We start from the raw sequence: 26,030 nt of genomic DNA, 5'->3' as shown, positions 1-26,030 counted from the left end.
CTATCGCGAGAACGTGACCATTGGGCTGTGTGGATTCGGCCGGTGAAGTCATACAGCGGCCATCTTGTATTTGGGCATAAAAAGCCGCCTGTTCTTCCAATGTCTTTTATCAGCGACTGCCATCTTGGCCGGGGCACGGAAGCGCGAAGGCAGCCATGTTTAGTTTGGGTAGCACGGTAGCCCAGAATGGAAAAGGACGTTCCTGCCCTTATCAAAGATGGCCGGAAATTCCTCCCCCTAGGCGTAGCGTCAGCTCTCTCCACGTCGGGCGGGGCGCCGGGGGGGGAGAGGAGGAGGGAGGAGGAGGAGGAGGTCCTGTTAACGAATAGCGCTCGGCGAGCTGCTCGACCTCGCCTCCCAGCGGACCAATCAGCGTGAAGTAGAGCCGGGTCCTCCTCTGGCGAAGCGGCGCCGGGACGCGAAGGGCGGCTCGCGCGGGGGGCGGGTACGAGGGAAGCCGAAGGACGGCGGGTCGCGGAGGGACGTCGGAGCAGCCGCTGTTCCTGGGACCCCAGACCAGCCCGGGGCCCTCTCGCCTCGCCTCTCCCCGCCGACATGGCCGCGGTCGCGGGGCTCCGCGCTTCCTACCACCGGCTGCTTGACCGCATCGAGCTCAAGCTGCCGCCCCGGCTGCGCCCCCTGTACAACCACCCGGCAGGTACCGGCCGCCCCGGGGGCGGATCGGGGAGGGCTGGGGCTGCGCCCCCCTACGGCTGGGCCGGGCGGGGCCGCGGTCACCCTGCCCGAGGGGATGATGAGCGCTCGGGGCTCCCGGCCGGGCCTGGCTGCGGGGCGGCGGTCCCGGGTTTGAGGCGCTGGGAGCCCCCATTGCCCGCCCCCAGCTCGGCACGGAGAGGGGGCGTCGCGGCGGAGCCGGAGCCCGGCCGGGGCTCGCTGTGACCTTGGGCTGGTGACTCCATCTCTGCACCTCGGTTTCCTTGGCCTGGGGGAGGGCAGGGTGGTACCGCCCGCCACCTGCTTCCTTCCTGACAGACTGGCAGCCCTGCGAGACCCTGGGCCGGGAACAGTGGCAGGTCGAGCCCCCGGGTCTCCCCACCTGCCGGGCCGGGTGTGCGGGCAGAGGTTGGGTTTCTAAATCATCGTTTTTTAATGGTAAATGGGGCAAACTTTTGAGGCTTTGCTCTTCTCTAGGACAAGGTAGCTCCTAAAGGGCTTGAGATAAAGGGCCTTCTGTTACAGGACGGCTCAGCTGTGGGATGAGCTGTTGGGGGAGTTCGGACCGATCCGGAGCCTAGCTGCCTTCCGGGAGTGTCCCACGATCTCTTTGGAAAAGCTCTCTGATCTTCACCAGAAAGACTTTCTTTAAACGTGTCTGTATTCCAAGTAGAGCTTCCTGTAACCAGAAAAGGGAGAAAAGCGAAGATCCTGGAGAGCCTAGTAGGCACTTGGACATACAGTCCTAGGGTACCGGGGAACTTGCTAAGAGTACAGGGATGGATGTAATGGATCACTCTACAATACAATAACTAAGGGATCCTATAGTATCTTATTGCTTTTCTGATCTTGAAATGCACTTTGTAGTCTCAATGATCAGTAATATTAATTTCTGAAGGAACCCAGGTGGATTTAAAATCTTTTTTGAGGCCAGGAACCTATTAGACCTTAGGATGTCACTTACAAATATGCCCCTACAAGATTGTTGCTGTGGTATTTAGCATCGAATTGACAGTCACTAGATTTTTTGTCTTTAAGAATTTGTCTGCATTTCTATAGAGTATGTGAGAGGAGTATGGGGGGGGGGGGAAGTATTGGGGAAACCATGAGTGGTATTGTTGCTCTAACACAAATTAGCAAAAAGAAAAGGAGTACTTGTGGCACCTTAGAGACTAACAAATTTATTAGAGCATAAGCTTTCGTGAGCTACACACGGCTGCTACTCTGAAACAAATTAGCAAGTTTACTTTACTTATGGGAACATCCTCTACAAGATTTGAAATTTCCTTCCCTTTTTTTAAAAAAAAAAATCCAAAATCTTGTGACTCTTCACTAACTGCAGTGGGGTTTCTAGCTATTTACAACATGTAAACATATTAAGTGTGTTGTTACTGCCATTTTACAAATAGTGTAATAATACAATAGAGATGATGCTGACACAAGTTTGAACTTGTTAACCATAATGGTCTTCGGATCAATCTGACGGAGAAAAGGGAAAAGAAACAGTAGGGATCTCCTATCTTCAAGTATAATCCCTTTTAAAACAAACTGCTGCTTGTCTTCTTTTTCTTATCTGAAATGAGCCGCTTTGGCTCAACCTTTGGCTTCCCCTATGTGCAGGTTCAGAAGCTAATGCTCTGTAGTTGAAGTAGCTCTAAAATAAAAGAAACCAATGACATTTCTATTTAAATAAAAAACTACCTTCACCTGTGTTTTTTTTTCCCCTCCCCTCAAGCAAATGTTGTGTTAATGGCTAGAGGAGAGTAGGGGGCAACAAATTTCAATTATTTTGTTGTAGATTTTGCCATTTATGCAGTACAAAGTAAAGTTTTGGGTTTTTTTTCCTAGCTGGCAAAACAAATAAGTGAATATGTCTTGTCTATTCATGAGTGATGTATACCATTGGAGCTATTTCATGAATTGTGTGGATCTCTGTACTATCTTGCATTTCCCCAGGAGTTTAGATTTGAGCCAGCAAGTGTCCACAATTAATTGGTAGCATTTGTTCTGTTTAGTGCCCTTTTATGGGGTTAGGGGGGAAAATGAGGGGAGAGGTCTTGAGACAGGAGACTCCAAGAAGATAAGTGGATTGATCATGTCTCTTGAAAGCCTTAAGAAGAGACATGCTTATCTACTCTTTATGTGACAAATTCTATGCATATACCTGGGAGCAGGAGTCACTGTGAGTGCTATGTTTGAGGGAAGAAGTTGGCCAGACATTCAAAATGACTATAGCTAACAAATAGAAGATACTGAGGAAAATAGAAGGGCATGCTTTCATGCTGGTTTTAAAAAAGACAATTGTTATCAAGGTAGATAACACTTACAACTGAATGACTACAGTACCATATAAGTGGTTCTTCCATTTTAGAATCTGCTATGGAAATAATTTCACAAGATACCTGAGGAAATGCGAAGTCTTCCATGGACTGCTCTTTCCACTGTTTTTCTTTAATGTAATACATGTTCTTGACTTTTCATCTATCTAGAATGTGTTCTTGGGTGCAACATGATTATGCAGTAGGGGAATGTAGCTTTCAGTCACTTGGTCATTTTTCTACAACAAAAGTCTTCTCTCAAAATAAAGATTGCACTGGTTTAACAAGAATTGGTTCAAATAGTGTAGATTAATTTAGATTAGTGCAAACCCTTGTCACCAAATTGAGCAACTGTGTCCAAAACTTTTTTCTGTTATACTAAGCTGACCAAAAATGAAGCCAATTTCACGCAAATTTTAGTTACGTGGTCCAGAGTGGTGATACTTCCTGACATGTACATACTCTCCATTTAAACTGCATCATTAATATTAAAAGATTGTAGGCTACATTCTTCAGTTTTGTGAATTTGGCCTGTGAGTTGAACTTTGGCCATTCCTGCTCCATGCCTTGTCTAAATGTTGAAGTTGGAATGCCAAACTGTTCTGGTGATCCTGTTTTTAAAAGAAAGATGTCCTTGTCAAAAGAACAATTGCCACAACGTGTATAGGCAGCTTCGGTGAAGGGTCAGTGGGTATGGAAACTGAACTTCTTACTTTTGACCCTTCTGTACCTGCTCTATGGATGGATAGTTTCGTTTCCAGGGCTATTGGGCACATTTAACTAGAACAAAAGCCATCCAACATGAAAACATACTTGTTTGTCCTAAAAGGAAAACGCTTAATGTACAGTCATCTGTCCTTGGTGAGGCCTAGTTTGATGGCCTCATTTGATAAGTGACTTTTTACCTAGATTCTAAATTGTTTGTGTCTAAGAGAAATCCCTTTACTTTGACTTGGAGAACACTTTGGGTGAAATACTAAAAAAAAAAAATCTTGCATTTGGGTAATGCTTTTCAAACTAATTAAGATGGCTAGAGGACAGTGAAAGCTTCTGACAAATGAGAGGTGCAAAGCCAACTCCTCCACTTCCGATTGGCTGCCACTTGGTGGAAAACTAGTGTTAGCAGCAGAGAGATGTGACTTGGCTTGTGTGTGTTCTGTCATGTGTTCACTTTTTAAAGCTTCTTAATCAGGTATGGATAGTCAGATTTCAGCAAGGGATTCATGAACAAAGCAGAGTCCATCTCTTGGTGTGAATTATATATTACTTCATCAGTGTACTGTGTGTTTCTAGTTAGGAGAAGGAAGCATATATTTTTATGACCCAAATTTATCCCTGATGTAATTATAGTTACACTAGGGACGAATTCAGTTCAGTAAGCATAGATATGTGTAATACATTCCAAGCTTCATAAAGTGTCTTTAGTCAATTTATTTTTATTATGATCAAAATGCACGTGGAGGCTATCAATTAATCAAAACACAGAGCTTTTGTCACATTCTTGAGTAACTTCTCTTCTCAGGAAGAGAAGGAAACAGCGGTTCTCTCCCTCCGCTTGAGTTTCTGAACCACTGTCATTTTAAAACTCCATTAATAATTTGAGGAGCATTTTCTTAAGGGTTTTGTCAAGATATTTTTTCAAGTATTAGTTTAAAATTCCAATCAGATTCCTATGCAACTTTTTCCCTCAAGTGCATGTGTACTGGCTTATAGCCTTTGCTGCAGGGACACTGAAGTATTTTTAGGGAAAAATACATAGAAAATAATTAGATGTTTGCATACATACATGCTTGGAAGCTTACAGGCCCTATCACAAATACTAAACATAACTTGAACAGGCATTTTCCTGAATGTAGGAGTAAAACATCACCCACACAAGCATAAATGAACATGAAAACAATGTTTGTGAAAAACCCCACCGTAATCTGGAAGAAATAGGTACTGGACTTTACTGTGTGGAAGGATGCCACCGATGCTGAGGCAAACATATGAGAGAGAAAACATTTGAATTTGGGAGGCCTTTGATTAAGATTATGCTATGAACGTTTAGCACTTGAGCCTACCAGTTGCTTTCACAGGTGAACGTAGGTCCGTGGCCTGGCCCTCAGACTGGTCTTCTCTTTCTTAAGGCTTTAAATACTATGAACTTGACATGCCGTCAGTGAATAAACAAGCAGTGCATTTCCTCAACCCTGTGTGCCACTCTAGGTTCCAAAATAAATACAGCCACATCCTCTGGAGCAAGAAACTATCCAGGCATCCTCCCTGGGAAGATTCTAAGCCATAGCTGGAAGAAATAGGTCAGACTTTAGACCTGTCTGCCATTAGTGTTGCAAATGTAAAAGGTCTAGAAGGTGGAGGGGAGGGAAAAGCTTAAACAGGAGTAAGGCAATGGGTGAGTTTCCACACTGAGGGAGAAGTCCTAGCAGACATGTTTAAACCTGATTTTGTAGAGAAACTTCCCAGGCATTGTAGAAGGGGCCAGGTAAGGAAACTTTCCATGCTATGTAATCTATAGAATAAGATTCAAGAATTGTCACTCTGTAGTCTAGGGATGGGCAAACTTTTTGGCCAGAGGGCCACATGTTGGTATGAAAATCGTATGGTGGGCCATGAATGCTCACAAAATTGGGGTTGGGGTACAGGAGCGGGTGAGGGCTGGCTGGGGGTGCGGGCTCTGGGGTGGGGCCAGAAATGAGTAGTTCAGGGTGCAGAAGGGGCTCCAGGCAGGGGGTTAGGGGGCAGGGGGAGGGCTCTGGAGTGAGGCTGGGGATGAGGGATTTGGGGTGTAGGAGGGTGCTCCAGGCTGTGACGAAGGGGTTCAGAGGGCAGGAGCGGGATGAGGGCTGGGGCATGGGGGGGTGAGGGCTCTGGCTGGGGGTGCAAGCTCTGGGGTGGGGCCAGAAATGAGGAGTTCAGGCTGGGGCGGGGGGTTGGGGTTCAGGATAGGAATCAGGGCTGGGGTTGGGGCACAGGAGGGGTGCAGGCTCGGGGCAGCGCTTACCTGAAGCAGCTCCTGGAAGCAGCAGCATGTCCCCCCTCCGCTCCTATGCGAAGGTGTGGCCAGGCGGTGCTGCGCCGTCTGCAGGCACTGCCCCTGCAGCTCCCATTAGCTGCAGTTCCCAGCCAATGTGACTGCCAGGGTGGCGCTTGGGCCAATGTGACTGCGGGGGTGGCGCAACCCCCTGGCTGCCCCTAAGCTTAGGAGCTGGAGGCTGGACATGCTGCTGCTTCCAGGAGCCTTAGCATATGCACGCGGAGCGACCTTGGTCCCCGCTCCCCAGCTGGAGTGGAGGAGCAGGGCAAGCCCTAGACCCTGCTCCCCAACAGGAGCTCGAGGGCTGGTTTAAACCAGCTGGAGGGCCGGATGTGGCCCTTGGGCCATAGTTTGCCCACCTCTTCTGTAGCCTGTGATGTCTGAGTCAGTGTGATGTGATGGAAACAGCTACAATCATGGTTGAAAGCTTTTTATTTAGAATATCACCAGGTTCAATCATCACTGGGCCCTGTGAAAACCAGATGGAATGTCGGAGTCTGAAGGTTCTGTGGCAGCTGGAATATGACCGTTAATCAGAGAAGGTGGATCAACAGCTATTTGGGGTAACAGATGACTCTGCTTCCAGCCAGGGGGCAGCACCATGCCCAAACTTTGGGGAACATGTACAACAGCATCACTGCTCACTATGTCACACTACATGGAAACGAGGCCTCATTTGGGGGCAGGGGGGTTACGCATGTGACTTTGTGAATTGCACCTGTACATCAGCATGGACTTGCAGCTACTAGTACCTTTATAATGACCTGCTATATCTGCCTTCAGTCTATTTACTGTATTCAGGAGGCTCTCCCTTATAAAGAGAACTTAGTATAATATGCTGGGTTTCAGAGTAGCAGCCGTGTTAGTCTGTATTCGCAAAAAGAAAAGGAGTACTTGTGGCACCTTAGAGACTAACAAATTTATTAGAGCATAAGCTTTTGTGAGCTACAGCTCACTTCATCGGACGCATTTGGTGTCCGATGAAGTGAGCTGTAGCTCACGAAAGCTTATGCTCTAATATATTTGTTAGTCTCTAAGATGCCACAAGTACTCCTTTTCTTTTTATAATATGCTGGTACTTCACACTTAGTATAGTCATGAATGCTTTTAATCTTTGATTGTTGAGTAGAATGTCAGTGTCGCAGACTTTATAACTTAGAAATTTAAAACCTATGTAGAAGTGCAAGCTACCAGTGCTTATTGTAAAACTAGATCTGTGAATCTAGTAGCATATTACAAAGGCAAAGTTACAGCTTGCATTGTTAGGCTGTTCTAGCAAACTTCAGGAGTTGCAAAGCCTTTATACAGTATAAGAATAACTCCATTTTAGTTTTCATGTTTACCAAGTAATTGTCTCCTAATGAGGCTTGATTTACTAGTGTCGGCATAATACACTGCTGCTATTCTGTATAAGGCATTTTTCCCACAGTGTAGGCTGACTTAAAAATCTAATTTAGAGCACAAATCTTGAATGCAGTGGAGTACAGAATATTGTTCTTTAAATCCTGCTGAGTATTCATTTACTTACAATACTTACTTTTGGTGTGAGTGTGGGTGCATGACACTCAAAGAACTAGTGTTTAAGCCATCGATACCCACTGACACCCCTGCCCCTGTTGTGTTATACCCTACTGACTCGCATTTGTGCTTGCCTGCTAGTACATTTCTTAAACAGCCATTTTTATTAGAGTATGAGGATATGCAGTGTTCATCCTAACTGGTACCTAGGGACATGCTAATGATGCATTTGCAGCTGATGTTCCCTTGCTGACCCAAATGCTGGGTCGGGTCACATAATTGCTGTTTCTTTTTTATAAATGAGTGAAGAACAGCAAGAACCTTCTAAGAGAGGAGGGGATAATGAACCTGGCATCCCCTAGAGGAGTCTTGCCTATTGTTTAAAATGAATGGTACTAGCGTGCATTAACCATAATTACTCTCGTAATGTAACATGGCAACTGTGAAAATAAAAAACTGCAGCACCATTGATGTAAGTCAGCACAACCAGATTCTCTTAGATTGAGAAGTACCTGCTTACTGCATGGAACAATGTGACATGACAGTATTTTTATCAAATATTACATGCTAAATCTGTCTGAATTAGAGATCTCCATCTAAGCTTTCTGGAATCTTTCCCTTGCTCCTTTTTCAGCATGCAGCTAGTCTCTAATTCTGCAAGTCCATTGAGAACTCTGCTGTATTCTGTATTCTAGGAAATTGATAAATAAAAGGAGTCTTTGATGGCACTATGTGTAAGTTGCAGCTGTGAGAAGTCTTAGATAAGTTCACTAATATTTTATTATGCTGCAAGAGATCAGTCTTGGTATCCTAAATGTACCCAGTACTATACAATGCAACACATCCTTGTCCTGAAGAACTTGTCTAAAAACACAAGGGTGAATTCAGACAGAACAAAGTGAATGGGCTGTGGGCTTTAATCTGTTAACAAAATTGCAGTATGGTCCTGGTTTAACTTGATACTTCAGAACCAATCCATGTGTTTCACTTAGTTTGCATTACATTCTACATGTTTGCTTAAGAGTCCTGAGAACTTTCTCCTTTTAGTAGAAGGGTACAATCTTGTTAACTTGTCCCAAAAACTGAGACCATTGTAGATGGTTTTAATTTCACTTGTTAACAAATGAACAGTCTGAGTCTTTAATGCCCGTTTTGTGGGATCTCAAAGGATTTAGACTGACTCAGAAGCAGTTAGTTCTGCTTAAAGTGATGCTGGTACACTAACCAAGATTTTTCCATCAGAAGATAACTGCTATTTAAAATATATCGAATGTTATATAGCTCCATGTGCACCATAAATATGCCCAGCCAGGTAGAATTGTTTTCATTTCCACAACAAAGCAGAAAAATACCGGTCTTTTTTGCACCCCAGTGTCTCCCACAGTTCTGGACATCTGAGCTGTTCCCCTCCACTCTACAGCTTGCAGAGGCAGATCAATGTTTTGACACCACATGATCTGGTTACGCGTCCTCATGCACCAGATTCTATTGCTCCCTGGCACGAGGCAGTTGGTGGTCAATTGTTCCAGCCCCTATTCTGTGTGGGTGAAGGGGTGGGGGTGGTGGTTGGTGTGTTTTTGTTTTTCTTCCTCACCTATTCAGTTTGGGCAATAGGGAGCAGTTTCTTTGTTATCTCCCTGGATTGGTTAATGCTCTAATAGTTTAGTCCACCCTCCATCTCCACTGCAGTGCCTCCCTGCCAGCTCCTCTGCCCCTATACAGGCATGGCAGAGCAGCCAAGAAAGTACCATGTCAAAGTCAAGTAGTACTCTGTGTGAAGCAACCTTCCAAGGTTCAGCAGATGGCAACTTGTGCTCAGACTGTGCCTGATCGACTGACCCTAACTCCATTAGGTCCTGGGATTATAAGCTGGACAGGAAGATGGGGTCCCCTTCCCAGCAAAGTAGCCACAACTCCAACATGAGACAAATGGAGCAGAACCCCATTAGAGATCAAGGTGAAGTTCCAAAAGTGAGGGGACCCCAGCCAGTCAACTTGAAGGGGTAAGTCCCAAGGGATGACTGGAGAACAAAGAAAGGTTTGTGGGGCCACACGTCCTCCTTGGTCTTAGAAGGGGGCCTGAGTGCTCTGGAGAAAGAAGCAGAGCTTCTAATCAGCCAGCCTTCCTCCCTCCCAATTTGCTCAGGGGTGTTCTGACAAGTCCCTTCCACTCCCCAAGGAAAATGAGAGCCAGCAGGGTTTCAGATATGGCACATGCTTCCAAACTTAAGCACATCTAACAGATGCATACCTCCATATCCTCATCAGATCATGCCACTGCAGACTTCTGAGGTTTGACTGCAGCACAAAACATCAGTACCAAATGTTCCCATTTAGATGATAGTAGTGATCATAGCCAGAGTTAGCTTGCAGGGAATCTACCTGAACCTTCCTGAATGACATCTTGAATAGTGCTCCATTGCAGTCAGTGGAGCACAAAGCCATGTCTCAGATGTTGAATCTCCTGCAGGTGCATGGCTTCATGAGTGTCCAAAAAAGTGTCTTGACTCCATCCACCAGACTAAGTCATCTGGGCACAGAAATAGATACCTCAGTAGCAAAGCTCTACTCCTTTTCATAAGAGAGGCTCCAGAAAATCCAGGATTCTGTCATCTTGCTCCAGAGCTGCAGAAAGCCTCCGATAACACTATGTCTTAAACTCTTGGGACTCCGATGTCATGGATAGGGATTGTTCCATGGCCACATATCTGATGCCTTCAAGCCTTTATCCTAAAGGGGTGGGACAACTCCCTGGAACGCATGAAAGATCAAATATGGGTTCTAACACAGGTGATCAACTCCCTACAATGGTGATCAGCCCACAATACTGTTCACAAAGGTATGCCCATCTTCCTTCCAGATCCTCTAGTTGAGTTGCTCTCAACCTTTCCAGACTACTGTATCCCTTTCAGGAGTCCCCCAAGTTTCACGTCACTTAAAAACTACTTGCTTACAAAATCGGACATAAGTGTCACAACAACTATTAGTGAAAAATTGTTTACTTTCTCACTTTTACCATATAATTATAAAATAAATCAATTGGAATATAAAAATTGTACTTGCATTTCAATGTACAGTATATAGATCAGTATAAACAAGTCACTGTCTGTATGAACTTTTAGTTTTGTACTGATTTCACTGGTGCATTTTATGTAGCCTATTGTAAAACTAGGCAAATATCTAGATGAGCTGATATACCTCCTGGAAGACCTCTGCATACCACAGGGGTACACGTAGCTCTGGTTGAGAACGAGTACTCTAGTTCTCACAGCTGATGGCAGCCTGGAGGACTGGGAAGCACAGTTGAACCCAAACAGCTCACAGCATAAACCTTCTAGAGCTGAGTGTGGGCAAGCTGATTCTGATTTCCAGTCTGACTGAACTTGGGACTCTTTTATCCTCTAGGGCAGACAACAGAACTACGGGTGTATATTTAAGCAACCAAGGCAAAACAAAGTCAAGTGCTACATGTGGAAGCAATGGAAATAATGAGGCGCAGGGAGCAATTTCTCTTAACTTCAGAGTGATCTCTCAAAAGGAGATCTGAACTGAAAGGTGGACTGGCTCTGCAGGATCAACAGCTCATAGTGGTGCCTGAATCAGGAGGTTTTTGATCTCCTCACTCGGACGTTCAGCCTCCTTTCAGTAGACCTGTTTACAAATCGTATGAATGCAAAGACACTGAAATACTTCACCAGGGAGACAGACTCTGGATCCATGGAGACCAATGTCTTATCTCACAATTGGCCAAAGAGCCTAGTCCCAGGGTTGTCAAACTGGGGGTTGTGACCACTCAGAGGGTCATGAGATTATTACTTGGGGGTCATGAGTACATGCTTACTCCTCTGTCTGGTCCAGATTCAACTACTGGTGTCGAGCACAAGACAAATCCAGGAATCCCAACCATTTTGGATTTTCTCCGAGAAGGCATAGATAGCCCAGAATCATTACATGCCAGATCTGCTTTTAGTAGCATGCTATTCACAGGATCCTTGTGCTTCCTGACAGATAGCCCCCAAGTAGCCAGACTCCTTTAGCCAGTTAGCCAGCCCAGCGGTCAGCCCATTCTTTTCAAAATGGGACCTACTACTGGTATTGAGGGCCTTGACCAGCCCATCCTTTTGACATCAGTGGCAGCATTTTACTTATCCATTAAGATTTTTTTTTCTTAATAGCTGCCACATCTGTCAGACAGGTTTCAAAGCTGGCAGAGTTATCTCTTCAAGTGCTTAAAGCGTGCTCCATGAGGCCAAGGTAGTCCTCGGGCCTCCAGAAAATCCATTCTTCCTAAGGTGAATTCCTCCTTCCATACTTCCCAAGAGTTTTATGCTTCCTTTCTTCTATCCAAAACCTCAGTATCCAGCTGAAAAAATGTAGCATACCTTAGATGTCAGTGTGTGGAAAATCTGTCTCTAGCTTACAGAATCCACAGAAAGACTGGGCTTTGTGTCCTCCTTCCACCCAAAATGCTAGAGACTCAGAAGTTCCAAGTCCTCCGTTGCCAGGTGGAAGCCTATAAAGCATTTTAAATTCCTATCCTAGAAGGGATTAAGGTGCACCCCACAAGATCCCTAGCAACTTCAAGGGCAGAATGAGAAAGTGTGTCCGCTTCAGAAATTTGCAAAGGTCTATAAGGTAATACCTTCTTGAATTGCTGTGAGGTGGGATTTTGTCTTCTGCAAAGATCTCCTTTGGAAGGAAGGTGCTGCAGGTGGTAGCCCAGAAATAATGTAGCCTTTTGAGTGAGCTTTCAAACAGGAGGGTGGGTATTCCCTTCTTTCCTACCAAATTTTTTTCCATAACCCTCCCTACCACTGTTCACTGCTCACTACATCCCAGATGTCCAGAATTGTGGGAGATGCTGGACTGCATAATGTAAAACTTCTTACCATTAGTTTTCTTTTTGCTGGCAGCATCTCCCACAATTCTATCTTCCATAGATGGCTCATGAGCGTAAGGTCAGATATTCAATCGTCTTTCTTGGTCTAATGTATGTAGTTACTTTGTTAATTCTGAAAAATGTTGTGCAAGTTCAAGTTTTACAACTTTGCAATAAATCATAGGGCAGTAAGTGGGAGCAGAGGGGACATGGCCAGAGCACATAGCACCAAAATGCTGATCCACCTCCTTGAGCTGCAGAGTTGAGGGGAGCCGCCCGAATGTCCAGAATTGTGGGAGGTGCTGCTGGAAGAAAGGAAATTATCAGCAAGAGATCTCTGATCTACAAGCAGTATGGGTCTGGGAGCACAGTGCAAGAATATAAAAACTGTTATTGTATTTTAAACCGTTATTGTTCCTAAATATCTTATAGGGCTTGAATTCCTTCAAAGATATGTGGCAACTGATTTTATAACCTTAAGTTAGAGTGGTGATATCCTCCTGTACTCTTACTTTCACAGGGAATAGTTGCTGCCAACAGTGACAGTTAAAACATTTAGGACAATTTTTAATTGTGGGGTGCTAAAAATAAGGCACCCCGATTTTTTTCCCTAGGGTCTATAGTCAATGGAAAGTCAGCAGATTTGGAAAGCAAGCCGCTGACTTAGGTGCCTAACTTCTGCGACTTGAACTTGAAAATTTTGACCCTTAGGTATGATGTGTATTTGGGAGACAAAAATACATAGATATTTCTTGTCCTACATCTGTTCTCAGAATGTTGCACTCAAAGTCAATCAGAACTTAAGCTTCTACGTAAATTAAACGCTCCTGAAAATTGTATCCACCGTGTTCTGGATCAGTCAGACCTAAGATCCTGACTCTTCGTCGTCACTCAAGCGGTTTTTTGCATGCGGGTGAGGACAGTAGCCCTGCTGGGAAAATTCCAGTATGGATAATTACTTTTGCCTCCTGAATTCCGCTTCTTAATCGTATATGGTGGTGCAGCAGATCTGTTGTCACACAAGAGATGGCTGTACTACAGCTGTTGGTAGAAACACTACTGATGAGAACACACCCAGGAAATCAGACTAAAGTACTTTGTAATTCATGGAGGAAAAAAAAAATTGTTATGCTAGATATTTGGGACTAAAACTGTCATGAATTGCCATAAGAGCGGATCTACAAGTGATACAGCTTCTTGTATTGCCACTAGCTGGGACCTCACTTTTTTTTTTTTTTTTTTGTTCGCCACAGTTGCATTATTCACACTGCAGCTATTTGCTCACTTGCCAGTCTAATAACCTAGAAAACAAAATGGCCTTGGATACTACTGCAAAGACCATAATGTTGAAGAGGGGTTGTGGGTCAGGCTAGAAAGGCATTAGCAAAGCAGAGTAGAAAAGCTCTCCCTGTATGTACTGTGGTGTGCCTGAGACAGTACTGTTCCCTCACCTGTGGGATTCGTACAAATGCTTTTAAAAAATACATTTTGGTACGATTACAGCTATATCTGAGTGTGTAGTTTATTATGCCTTAACTCAAATTGTTGTGTTCCTTTTTTTTTTTTTTTTTTTTTTTCCCCTCCCCCCCAGGTCCCAAAACAGTGTTTTTCTGGGCACCTGTTATGAAATGGGTAAGTATAAGAAGTCAGTTTGCTGATATTGTTAACGTTTCTGCGGGTCAGGGAATGATCTTCAGCCACCCAGGAGGAAAGTGACCAGTTCCTGGCATGAATGGTCTTGGCCATTCCATCAAAGGATTTGCTATTACGCTCCTAATTATGTTTTTAAAATGTGAAATGAGTCTGAATGACTATACCTTCACTCTAATGGTAGAGAACACATGTGACAACAATTTGATTCTTGGAGGTCAGTGGGAGACACACTTTCACTGAAGAGCCCTCTGCTGTGAAATAACTATTGCCAGGCCCAATGCAAAACTCCTCGTAAAGCAGTCCACCCCCAATGGAGTAGCATAACAATCCAGCTGTGTTTTTTTTTTTTTTTCTTGGAAGTCAGTTGCTAAAACTGACTTCTTGAGATGACGGCCTAAAATGGGGAAGACTGCAAGGTCACTTTGAACAGACATGCTACAACTGGTGCCTCAGCACTAAGATTGTAGTGAATCTAGGACAAAGTTGAGTTTCTGAGACTCCATTTATTCATACCAGGATGTACTTATACTTCTGCAATATCTTTGTTTAAACATATTCTAGCATATAATCTCTTTTTAAAAACACTGCCTAGGTAACAAGTGAAAGTTAATTACCATTCTGGTAAATGGGAACTCTTTGATTTTAGTGCATTTCAACTTCCCTATAACAGTCCTGTGTTATGAAATTTAGTGGCTTGAGTCTACATGTCAGGTTTGCATTCAGGGCTGTTCACTCTTGGTCCTCATGTCAGCCTTTTAGTCTATTGTTGGCATTGGTTTTATGTCAAAAATGAGCTAACTAGTATTTGTAGAAAGGCATCTTTTGTAAATATTTACTAGCTCTCAGGCCGTTTATGTCCAACAGTCAGATTACTCTTCCTCTCCTCATCCTTGGCTTTAGCTTTGGGTTTTTGTTTTTCCAGTAAATCTTTCTCTGTTTTATGCATAGCAGCAGTTTAGCTGATGCAGCATTACCAGTAGGTCTGTGCACGGTAATGCCATACCAGGCTTCCTGTGCCTCCACAACATTGCCCTCAAGCTGAAATTGGAATTATATGTAGCCTTCTGATAACATAACTGCCATAAAATGGCTTTTTCCCCTGTATGTGAGGAGCTTGCTGTATTAATCTATATTAAGTAGATGTGTTGAAACTGTATCTTTTCCTAGATAAGTCCTGAATGGCTCTCCTAACTTATTAGGTAACAAAAACCACATGATGCACTGAGAATACAACACAAGACCTCTAGCTTCAAAAACACACAAGCTTCTGTTACTCAAGCTAAAGAAGTCCTTACTGACAGTAATACTAAGGTTTTGTCATCCTTAAGTGTTGCATGTTCTCTGTGTATATAAATCTCCCCACTGTATTTTCTACTGAATGCATTCGATGAAGTGAGCTATAGCTCACGAAAACTTATGCTCAAATAAATTTGTTAGTCTAAGGTGCCACAAGTCTTCCTTTTCTTTTTGCGAATACAGACTAACATGGCTGCTACTCTGAAACTTAAGTGGCTACAAGCTACAGTTGGATACGAAACAAGACTGATACTGTCCAGCAGAGTGCAGTGATACCACATGGTAAAATAGTAAGACATTAGCCAGTATGTTAATCTTCCTTTTAGATGGTTTTAATAATCAGTGGCCCATCAATGTTTATTTCTCACTTTTCTTGAAGATGTGAGTTCTAGCTATTCTTGAAATAATTATTCTTCCAGCATTCCATTTACCTTTTTATAAAGCTTAAGGCATCTGGTGCCACACATGCAAGTGACAGTCCACTTTTTAAAAGTACATCTTCAAAAACTAGGTGTCTGTTTAGACAAATTCCTATGTATGACCCATGGAAACCAATTTCTATCTTTGTATTTGAAAAATGGATTCAGCACTACTAGGCTGAAATAGTGTGTTGATTAACATATCGTTGAGTCTTGTGATATTTGGTGTGTGTCTTAAACTCTGGGAGCTGGGGAGTTATGTGACTCTTTAGGAAGCTTAGCTTTCATCTTAAAATTTAACGTTTCTAGCCCTTATAGTTCCAGAGAGAAGCTTAAACATGAATCTTAAAGGCTCAAAAACCAGAAGGTGAATAAAAACCCTAACCTATTCATTTTAAACAAATCTCATGATTTTGGGGGACCTGACTCAGTGTTGCTGAATACTTGGCAATACTGCAGGTAGTCTAATTGATCAAACCCAGAATTTTGCAGAAACCTTGATTGTGGCTAGATTCAGCTATGACCTATAATAATCCTTGCTTAACGTTGTAGTTATGTTCATGAAAAATGCAACTTTAAGCAAACCCAATTTCCCCATAAGAATTAATGTAAATGGGGGGGGGGGGTTGATTCCAGGGAATTTTTTTCACCAGGCAAATGACCTGTGTATGTGTGTATATATATAATGTGTGTGTACGTGTGTACACACACACACACACACACACACACAGTTTTAAACAATTTAATACTGTACACAGCTATGATGATTGTGAAGCTTGGCTGAGGTGGTGAAGTCAGAGGGTGGGATATTTCCCAGGATATGCCTTACTGCTAAATGATGAACTAGCTCTCGGGTGAGCCCTCAAGGGTTAACACACTGTTGTGAATGGAGCCTCGCACTCTACAAGGCAGCACGAATGGCAATGGCGGGAGGGAGGGGATTTAAGTATGCTGACCCCACTCTAAGTACACTGCTTTTTAAAGTAGATCAGCAAGTTGTGACAGCAGCTGCTGCCCGTAGGCTCCCTCCATCCTGAGTCCTGTTGTCTCTCCTCCTTCCTCCCCCCGCCACTCTATGGAAGATGGGGTAAGCGGGGGGGAAGGGTGGAGCAGGTGGGAGGGAGACACCCTGACATTAGCCCTGCCAGCCACACAGCAAGCAGGAGGCTCCAGGGAGCAGCTCCAAGGCAGAGGGCAGGAGCAGCACATGGCAGAGGGGGGAGGGACAGCTGAACTGCCTGGCAATTGATAGCCTGCTGGATGGCTGCCACACAGGGAACTTAAGGGAATGGGGAGCTGATGGGGGGGGGGCGCAGGGGGCTGCTGGTCCATCCTGGTTCCAAGCCCCCACAACTGGCTGCTCTTCCTGCAAGCAGTGGACAAAGCAGGTGGCTGCCAAACAACGTTATAAGAGAGTATTGCACAACTTTAAACGAGCATGTTCCCTAATCAGCAACGAAACAACATTAAGCGGGACAACTTTAAGTGAGGAGTTACTGTACTTAGCATCAGTGAACTGGTGCAGTAACTGCCAGTGTAAGTAAATTGTTGTAAAGGTCCGGAAGCAAACTATAGGCCTAGCATTTCTGGGACACTAAGATCTCTGCCATATGCCCTACATTAAATATTTAAACTTTGTGAGAGGAGGGCAAAGACACTGCCTACTGTACTATTGCAATGCTATAATAAAGATTGCAACTCCATTTTCTGAACTGGGAACACAGGACTTGCAATGCCAGATCAGACCAAGCGTCCATCTTGTCCAGTATCCTCAAAGTCCAGCCCTGGACACAAGAAATTGCACATTGGACAACTCTGGAATACCCTGCTCATAGGAGAAAAATATTATCCTATTCCTTGTCAGTTATTAGCTGGCTTATGCCCCAAAGTGCAAGTTTTGTACATGCTTGTGCATCACAAACTGCAATGGGCTCTCTGGATACTTCTGCACTTAGAGTGGTGTTGTTGACAAATAAGTGAAATAATTACTTTGCCGACTAAAGTTGGCTGTGTCTTTTCTTTACAGGGTTTGGTATGTGCTGGAATGGCTGATATGACCAGACCAGCAGAAAAACTCAGTACAGCACAGTCTGCAGTGTTAATGGCAACAGGTGAATGAATTCTGTTTCTACACCTCTTACCAGAATCCTCACCAGTTTGTAATCTTTTCTTCTTCTTAAAGAATCTTCACCACAAGATTAATACTCAATTATACATTAATCTGTTTCACAGATTCTATTGCTAAAAAATTTAACTTCAGTCTTTTATCAAAAGATCCCTCTTTCTATGATAGGCCTAGATATTTTCTGATAACCTACTTATATTACAGAGAGGGCTGTAGGTACTCTGTGGCCATGGAATTCACCACAAAACCCACCCATTGCCAGGGCGTTGTTTCAGAATCTGAATTCTCAATACTAATTTCTGAATTTCTAAATACTGGAAGGGCTTAACTACATGGGAAGTTAAATTCACCCACTACCTTTTATTTGTGTAAAATGCTAGAGTTGTACCAGTATAGCACTCCACGTGGACACTTATTCAAGTTTGAGTGGCCTTTTGTGGGGGTTAGGTTATGGTGCTGTGGCAGCACTAATATAATTACACCAGTATAACTGGAAAAACCTTTTTTGTAGACTAGCCCTAAGTCTCATACTTTCAAGTTTCTCTGGGTAAAATAAGTGTGTAAGTCAGTGTATTGACTTCCATAATCTGCATTCATCCTAACGGGGTGACACTTAATTTCAGAATTACTAATTATTCCACTGCTGATCACTCCAGCATATCAGCTCTCTGTTAAAACCACATCCCAAACTGTTGCCCATGCCTTCTGATGGGCCAAAAGCTCCACTTACTACTAGAGTCTCCCCCCACACACACACAGACACACACTTCCCTCCTCTTCACAACTTCTGATAGTCACACATTGTCAAAAAGTCTCATACTTTAAAACTGAAAAGTAGGGACTATGTAAAACAATGCAGTATCAAAACAAATAATGCTGGGATACCTGCACTGACTGCCACCTTTGACATCCAATTTTTATTTATTTATTTAAATTGAAGCTGCTGCACATTTTCTAGCTTGCTACCCCAGAGTGCCTCCAGTCTGGAACCTTGCTGCAGAATTAAGGTCCTGCTTGCTGAGGAGTGTACGGGGTTATCATGGCACTAATGATGTGATGTGTCCATGTGCTAGAACTGTTTGAATGCCTTTTAGTGTCTGATCAACATTTCTCAAGTGATTTTTAATGTAATTAGATGCATATTTTAGTATTTAGAGGTAATCTTTGCTTTGTATCCAACAGGCCTTATTTGGTCAAGATATTCTCTAGTTATTATTCCTAAAAACTGGGGTCTATTTACCGTGAATTTCTTTGTTGGCTGTGCCGGTGGTTCCCAGCTCTTTCGTATATGGAGGTATGTACATACTACTGGGAGGCTCTTCACTATAAATACTTTTTTTTTTTCCTTTTTTTTTTTTTTATTGGGGTGGCTTCTGAATTTCTAGTATTTGTTAGCACTCACTAAATAACAAACAGACCTAGGTAAAGGGAGTCAGGCTTAAACAAAATTTTGTATAAAAAAAAATCTTGCAGAACTATTAACTTTGCACACCCCAGGGAACAATGCTAAGTGTTTTTATGCCAAGCAAATGGAGTTAAGGTTGTAAATATCTGGCATAACTAGAACAATTATAGATAAGCAAAACTTTTAAAGGGATGCTGTAACTATAATCATAAACCTATTACCTAATATTTCAGAAGCAAATAGAATTTCTCTAGAGATATCTGTGCAGAATTCTCATTCCTGGGTCTTAGCTACCAAGCATAAGACAGGCTCTTCAAGCTACCTAGGGTGCATTTGCCCTTTAGGCAACCATATTGCCATAGGCTTGAACCTCAACTTCCCCAATCCTCCTTCCACCAGCCATGCATTTCTCTGGACTTCCCAGTAGTATCTCTTGAACCTTCCCATCAGTTCCTTCATTTAGCATGGGCAGCAATGGCCCGTGGGAAGAGCACTCCAGCTCTATTTCATTGGGAGGGCAAACCACAACTCTAAGTGGCTACTTGGAATAATGAGCTAGAATGAGTCCAGAAGTGGTTGGCCATTTCACTTAGGAATCTTGCAGTAATTGTCTTGCTCAGCTGCTTGGGAGCATTCACTTGTAGTGTAATCAAAAGTTTGAATTAAACTTCCACATGTAAATCAAATCTGCAGTGTTTCTGCCTACAGATAAGGCTTCTGTGCATTTTACCCTATTAAACTTCCTGCTACTGCTCAAATGAAGAGTATGAAAAGGTTCTATTGTAGCTACTAGGAATGCGTTTGCAAATTCGTATGTTTGGTTTGCTGTATGCTGACTTCACTTATGTTCTGTCTGTAGGTATAATCAAGAGCTAAAAGCCAAGGAACAAGAGCAGCTGCAGCAAAAAGAACCTTAACCCTACTGGTCAAATCCAGCATGCACATAACTTCCAGTGGAACCTAGCTTGACCAGTTTTAATCTCGCATTGAGAAAGATGTGCCAATTTTTCTAAATGTCTAGAGAACAAATGTATTTCTTCAGATGTAGGTAACATGCAGTGTCTCTGTGTGTTTAAATAAAATATAACCTTTTAAATTATAGCTGGTGTAATCAATTTACAATGTTAAGTCCATTTTGATCCACAAATATCTAAGCGTATTTGCCTTTCCAGAAAAAATTGAAGTTCTTGGATGGCTCAGCTGATACTGAGATGTGGAACCTCTTGATCAGCAGTCCAAATCTGGCCTGGAGCGTAGTCAGTAATAAATTACATATGGGTGATTCAATGGCTAAATAACCTTTGAGCATAGGGAAATGACCATAGCACAAATTATCACCATACTGTACTAAATTACTTGTTAGCAATCTCAGGAACAGAGGGACCCTGGAGACTGAACTACCCTTGCTCTCTAAAAGGTGTTTCCTCAGATGAGGACTGACACATGAGGGAGGCAGCATATGGGGAAGTTTGCTTGCACCTATACTGTACCTGGTCTCTCATAAGACTGATTCCAGGCCTGTGAAATCTCTTGTACATGGATATTCAGCTTTCAAACTTAAAGTAATTCCCTAAGGTTGTTGACTCAAATGCTAAGAATTTCCTTAATTTATCAGAATTATGTTCTACTCTCTACCATACAGCGAGCTGGGAAGCGTTCACTTCCCCAGCGAATGAGAAGACCTTGACATGCCAAGGCTAGAATCTCTTCACACAGTAAAACATGGCACATCGTGGCTAAAACGTTGGGACCATTCTAAATGTTTGTAAGGAGGCATTCTCTATAGTCGTGGCTTTCAACCTTTTTTCATTTGTGGACACCTAAATTTCCAAGAGAGCTGTAGACTCCTTTGGAAATCTTAGACGTAGTCTGCAGACCCCAGGTTAAAAACCACTGCTCTACAGCTCCTGGGACAGCACTCTTACTAGGGAATTGCTACATTCCAGGATGTTCTCTACCCCACCCCTTCAGTCAAATAGATCTCTATTTGAGAGAGTTGTGTGGGAAGAATTGTCCTCTTGAACTGCAGTGAATAAAAAACCAGCATGGAATTTGAGAAACTCAGGTAACCAAGTGGCTGAAGGAGTTCAAATGATAGAGGTGAAATGCTCTAGCCCCTCAAATAGAAGTGAAAATAAGTAAGCTGAGAATTGCTGCCTTTTAGCAGGCCCAAGCAAAATCAGGTGTGGCCTGGACTAGAGCATATTATAATTAACTTATAAAATGCATAGTCATTCATGGTTAGCCATCGAACTTTCTTGCATGTGTCTACTTTCCATAAGAGTGTGTGTTCTTACTGATAGTATTCCAAATCAATGACTTTATCTGTGTGGGCTCCTTCTGTGAATTTCCTAAGTAAAGGGATATACGTTGAGGTAATGCAGCTTACTCTGGGGATAGAACAGGGGTGGGCAACCATTTTAGCCTGAGGGCCACATCAGGGTTGCAAAACTATGGAGGGCTGGGTAGGGAAGGCTGTGCCTCCCCAAACACCCTGCCCCCCTCAGAACCCCTGAACCATCCAACCCTCCCTGACCACCACCCCCATTCCTTATCCCCTGACTGCCCCCCGCACAAACCTCTGCCCCATCCAACTGCCCTTGCTCTCTGTCCCCTGACAGGCCCTCCAGGACCTTGTACCCCTTATCCAACCACTCCCCATCCCCTTACCCTGCAGGAGCCAGCCATGCTGCCCAGCAGGAGCTCACAGCCCCATGGCCCAGAGCGCTTGTGGCAAGGCAAGCTAAAGCTGTGGGGGACAGCAGGGAAAGGGCTGGGGACAAGGCTCCCCAGCAGGGAGCTCTGGGCTGGGCAGGACAGTCCCATGGACTGTAGTTTGCCCACATCTAGGATAGAATATAGTGACTACTTAGCAGCAATACTCCACTTTAGGGCAATAGGCATAATGCAATTACTCAAACTGGAAATTGTTAAGAGTGCTGTGACTAACAGTCATCAGTTTTGTGGTAGTTCAGGACTAGCCTTAAATCATCATCTAAAAAATACTGCAAGGGAGAGAACCAATCACCTATTCTACTGTAGTCTTCAGGAAAGTACTAATGACCTGATACTACTAAGGTTCAGTGGTCTGGCAGTATCCCCTCCTAAAGTCTTAGGACAACACAACTACTTTCTCTCTCCCCCTTCCCCCCATATTACCTGTATGGGTTCTCAACTCCTATTTGTTTAAAAAACCACTACAGCTGTATGGACAGACCATAGAAAAACCCACTGCTGGCTTATGCCAGCCACCTTGGGAGGCTTCATTGCTGTGTAGACTTCTGAGCCTGGGCTCTCCACCCCACAGTGTCCTAGAGCCCAGGATCCAGCCTGAGCCCAGAAATGAAATAGCCCTGGAGCCTGAGCCACCTGTGGGTTTTTCTTAGCTGTGTAGACCTACCCTAAGTGGAGTTGGTCCGAGTGGGGTGGATAGCTACAGTAGATGGTGGTAATAGTTCAGAAAAGGCAGCTCCTACCCTCCTACAAAAAGCAAACAAATGGAAGCTACCACATAGCAAGGTCATACCAAGGGGCAGAGACCAGTCCCTCCCAAGCCCTAAATAAGATTTTTGTTTTTGAAGGGGAGGCAGCAAGGAGGAGAAGTCCATGTTGCATAGGCAAAGCCTTCTGCTCTCAAAGTCGAAGGAACATGTAATCATGCATTAGTAAGGGCAAGAATAGCATGTTTTTGCCATACTCTTAGTATTTGTTACTAATGACAAGCATCCCCTTCCTGTTTACTCTTCCAGAGAGGGATAGTCTTTGTGCCAGTCAAGACTGAATTTAACAGTTTCTCTAAATGTCAGTTTTGCTTTTAAAGAAACTGTTACAAATATACCCCGTTAGTTCTCCCCTCTTGGTTCCAGAATCAAAAGGTGCTTGCCTCACCAGGAAGGATTTTTCTAAACTCCAGCAACTGCTCATGTAGTATATGAAAATCCATTTATGATACACCTGCATACATCAGCACTGCTAACATTCTGTAGTCAGAACTATATGAGTGAATATCCCCTACTTCCCCTATGGGGAAGGACAGCTAATAACTGATGAACTCAAAAAGGTTGCTGCTGCTGCACAGGGCAGAGTTGTAGGCAGCTAGATCAAGAGCAACATGATCAGGCACATGAAGAAATCAACCTCCATCTAATGAGCAGAGGCTAGCAGGACACCTCGCCTACTTCCTGTGTTATGTGCTGATGCTGTTGCCAAGCTAGTTGCACCACCGTCCCCTCTCAGTGCATCCCTACAGCTGATGAGCCAGAGGTTCTCATGTCAGAATCATGAGATTCTCCTAGTCAGATGTAGACCAGTTGCACACCCACTCTGTATCAACTATAATTACCTCAGCAGGCCTGACTTAGATTCAGAACCTGTGACCAGTAGCATATTCACCGATTATACAGCCTTTTCCAAACAGGCTATTTATGTTTAATAGGAAGGCCAAGGATTTTAAAAAAAGTCCAGCTCTGGCCTACTTCGATCTTGCCCCCCACACCCATCCCTGTTAGGCAGGTAAGGCAACTTCTTTAGCCGCCCTCTGCAAAGCCTGTATCATCAAGCTGTTCAAAGGAATAGGTTTTGATCAACTCTCTCAATGATTTCTCAGTTGAGTGAGAAGGTAGATGAGGTAATATTTTTCATTGGACCAACATTGCAATTAATAGTTTAGAGTCCTGGTGAGCCTAGGCTCACACCCCTGGCCAAATAAATCTTAACTTTGCTGGGTTCTAGTTAAACATAGTAGCTCATTGCTGTTCCTGGTTGTTTTTCCTGACAACTCTTTTTGATTTAACTTGTGTCAGACAAAACCTCCCTTACAGGTCAGCCAACCATAGCATGTGTAGTATTCATGAATACAGCAGCCCTACCTCCTTCACACATTGCACTGCAATTCAGCTGTTGACTTAAAGCAGCTTCACTATCCATTCCAGCCCTTTCTGTGCTCCACTGCAGCTGGGGCAGGGATGGGTAGAAAGGAGAACTGAATCCAGTTTTATCACCCCTTCTACAGCATGCTATACCTTGATTTTGGAAATGCATTAGTTCTAGTACACCAGAGCCTGCCCCTTCAAGGACCTCCCCCACCCTGAGGTTGCATGTATTAACCAAACACTGCTTTAGAACATATCTTAAGATGGTTTATACACAGTTACACAGGAGACAGTGGAGAGGGGGAAGGTTAAAACAGGCATGGTTACTCTTGCAAAAAGATGATGATGATGGTGGGGGAAGCTACTAAGTCTTCAAATGTGTTAAAGGCTGTTATAAGGAGGACTAGTCAATTCTTCTTCATGTCCACTAAAAGCAGGACAAGTAGTAACCGACGGAATATGGAGCAAAGAAAGATTTAGGTTAGATAGTAGAAAGCTTTTCCTAACTCCAAAGGCAATTTTGAACTCTGGAATAGGCTTCAAAGGGAAGTTGTGGAATCTCCCTCATTGTCCAATCTGTTCTTAAACATCTCCCAGAGATGGTCTACAGTTACAGCCTCAGCAGAGGGGGTGGGACTTGATGACTTCTTAGGGTTCCTATTAGCCCTACATTTCTGATTTTATGTCCAAATCATTTCAGAAACCTGGTTTAAAAAAAACTCTGTTTAATCATGCTAGCTAGGGAATGTCACACATAAATGGGAAGTGACTCAGAAGGAGTGACAGTACAAACTATGAAGATTTCTTTCACTTCCCCTACTTATTTTGAAACCCCCCAGAATATAAAACCACATAGTCACAGAGGGTTCTGCCTGCATGCTTTCATTAACAAAGGTTACTGAGGCTCCTACATTTTATTCCCTTCTAGTTTCTCATCCTCCTGTATAATTTTCTTTAACTTCATTCTTCCCATCTCTTCTCATTCTGAATCTTTCTCCCACAATTCTGTTTTCCCTTCAAGTATGCACACATCCCCTCCCATAGCCTTTTCTCCACTTTCCCACTCCACCCTTTATGCTTGCCCAGATGCTCTAAAACCAGTTGTCCAACAGTTTCAGCCTGACGGCTAAATATTTTTAAAAAGGCAAAGGGTCACAATCAGTCATTTATTTCTCCAGGGGCAAGTAGAGCATGGTAGGCTCCTGTCCTGTGCGCCCTGGGCTCCAACCCAGCAGAGAAGCAGGCAATGGAGCAACCACAGCTATTACTCTCTCCTCCCCCTCCTACGCTGCAGAATTTGTACAACAGCAACTGCCATGCTGGAGCCCTGCAAAAGGGAAGAGACAGCAGCTGTTCAGCCTACTAGAACTGCAGAGGAAATGGGGGAGGTTGTGCTCTACACCTGATTCAAATACTTCTTTTAAAAAATAATCAAAGGCACAGCTCAGGGAACACATTGTTCATTTGGAATCAAGTATTTAGTTTCTCAAGTCATGGGGCCAAAGGTTGGACACTACAGATCTAAACAGATTTTCAGCTGATTATTAAGCTTTATCTACAGCAGTTGACAAAGTACAGCTATATATAACTACTAGCAGCAGGCTGTGTGTTGAAGCGTTGTCCAAGGTACAGTACCAAATACAGCAGTATTCCTACTATAGCTGGGCTAGAAAAGAAGTTTTTAAAAAGGGTTCAAACACATTGATCCCAGCCCACAACAGAGCAGGAGCTTGTTAACCCATCTTAACGTGCACTTGAAAATCAAAAGGGAATCCTACAAAAAATGGAAACTTGGACAAATCGCTAAGGAGAAGTACAAAAGGGCAGCACAAGC

At 43.6% G+C, this 26,030-nt stretch overlaps 1 protein-coding gene across 1 annotated transcript; it reads left to right on the top strand.

Moving 5' to 3' along the window:
* Window positions 1-5: 5 nt before the first annotated feature.
* Window positions 6-20,424, top strand: MPC2 (mitochondrial pyruvate carrier 2). The gene is made up of 5 exons (XM_038416619.2): window positions 6-658; window positions 14,019-14,059; window positions 17,822-17,906; window positions 19,103-19,214; window positions 20,185-20,424. The coding sequence occupies exons 1-5, from the start codon at window positions 556-558 to the stop codon at window positions 20,240-20,242; spliced, it is 399 nt and encodes a 132-aa protein (XP_038272547.1). The 5' UTR covers window positions 6-555; the 3' UTR covers window positions 20,243-20,424.
* The last annotated feature ends 5,606 nt before the right edge of the window (window positions 20,425-26,030 follow it).

The sequence above is a fragment of the Dermochelys coriacea genome, chromosome 1 (assembly GCF_009764565.3).
Source record: "Dermochelys coriacea isolate rDerCor1 chromosome 1, rDerCor1.pri.v4, whole genome shotgun sequence".
Taxonomy (NCBI): domain Eukaryota; kingdom Metazoa; phylum Chordata; order Testudines; family Dermochelyidae; genus Dermochelys; species Dermochelys coriacea.
This window is presented reverse-complemented; position numbering and strand designations above follow the sequence as displayed.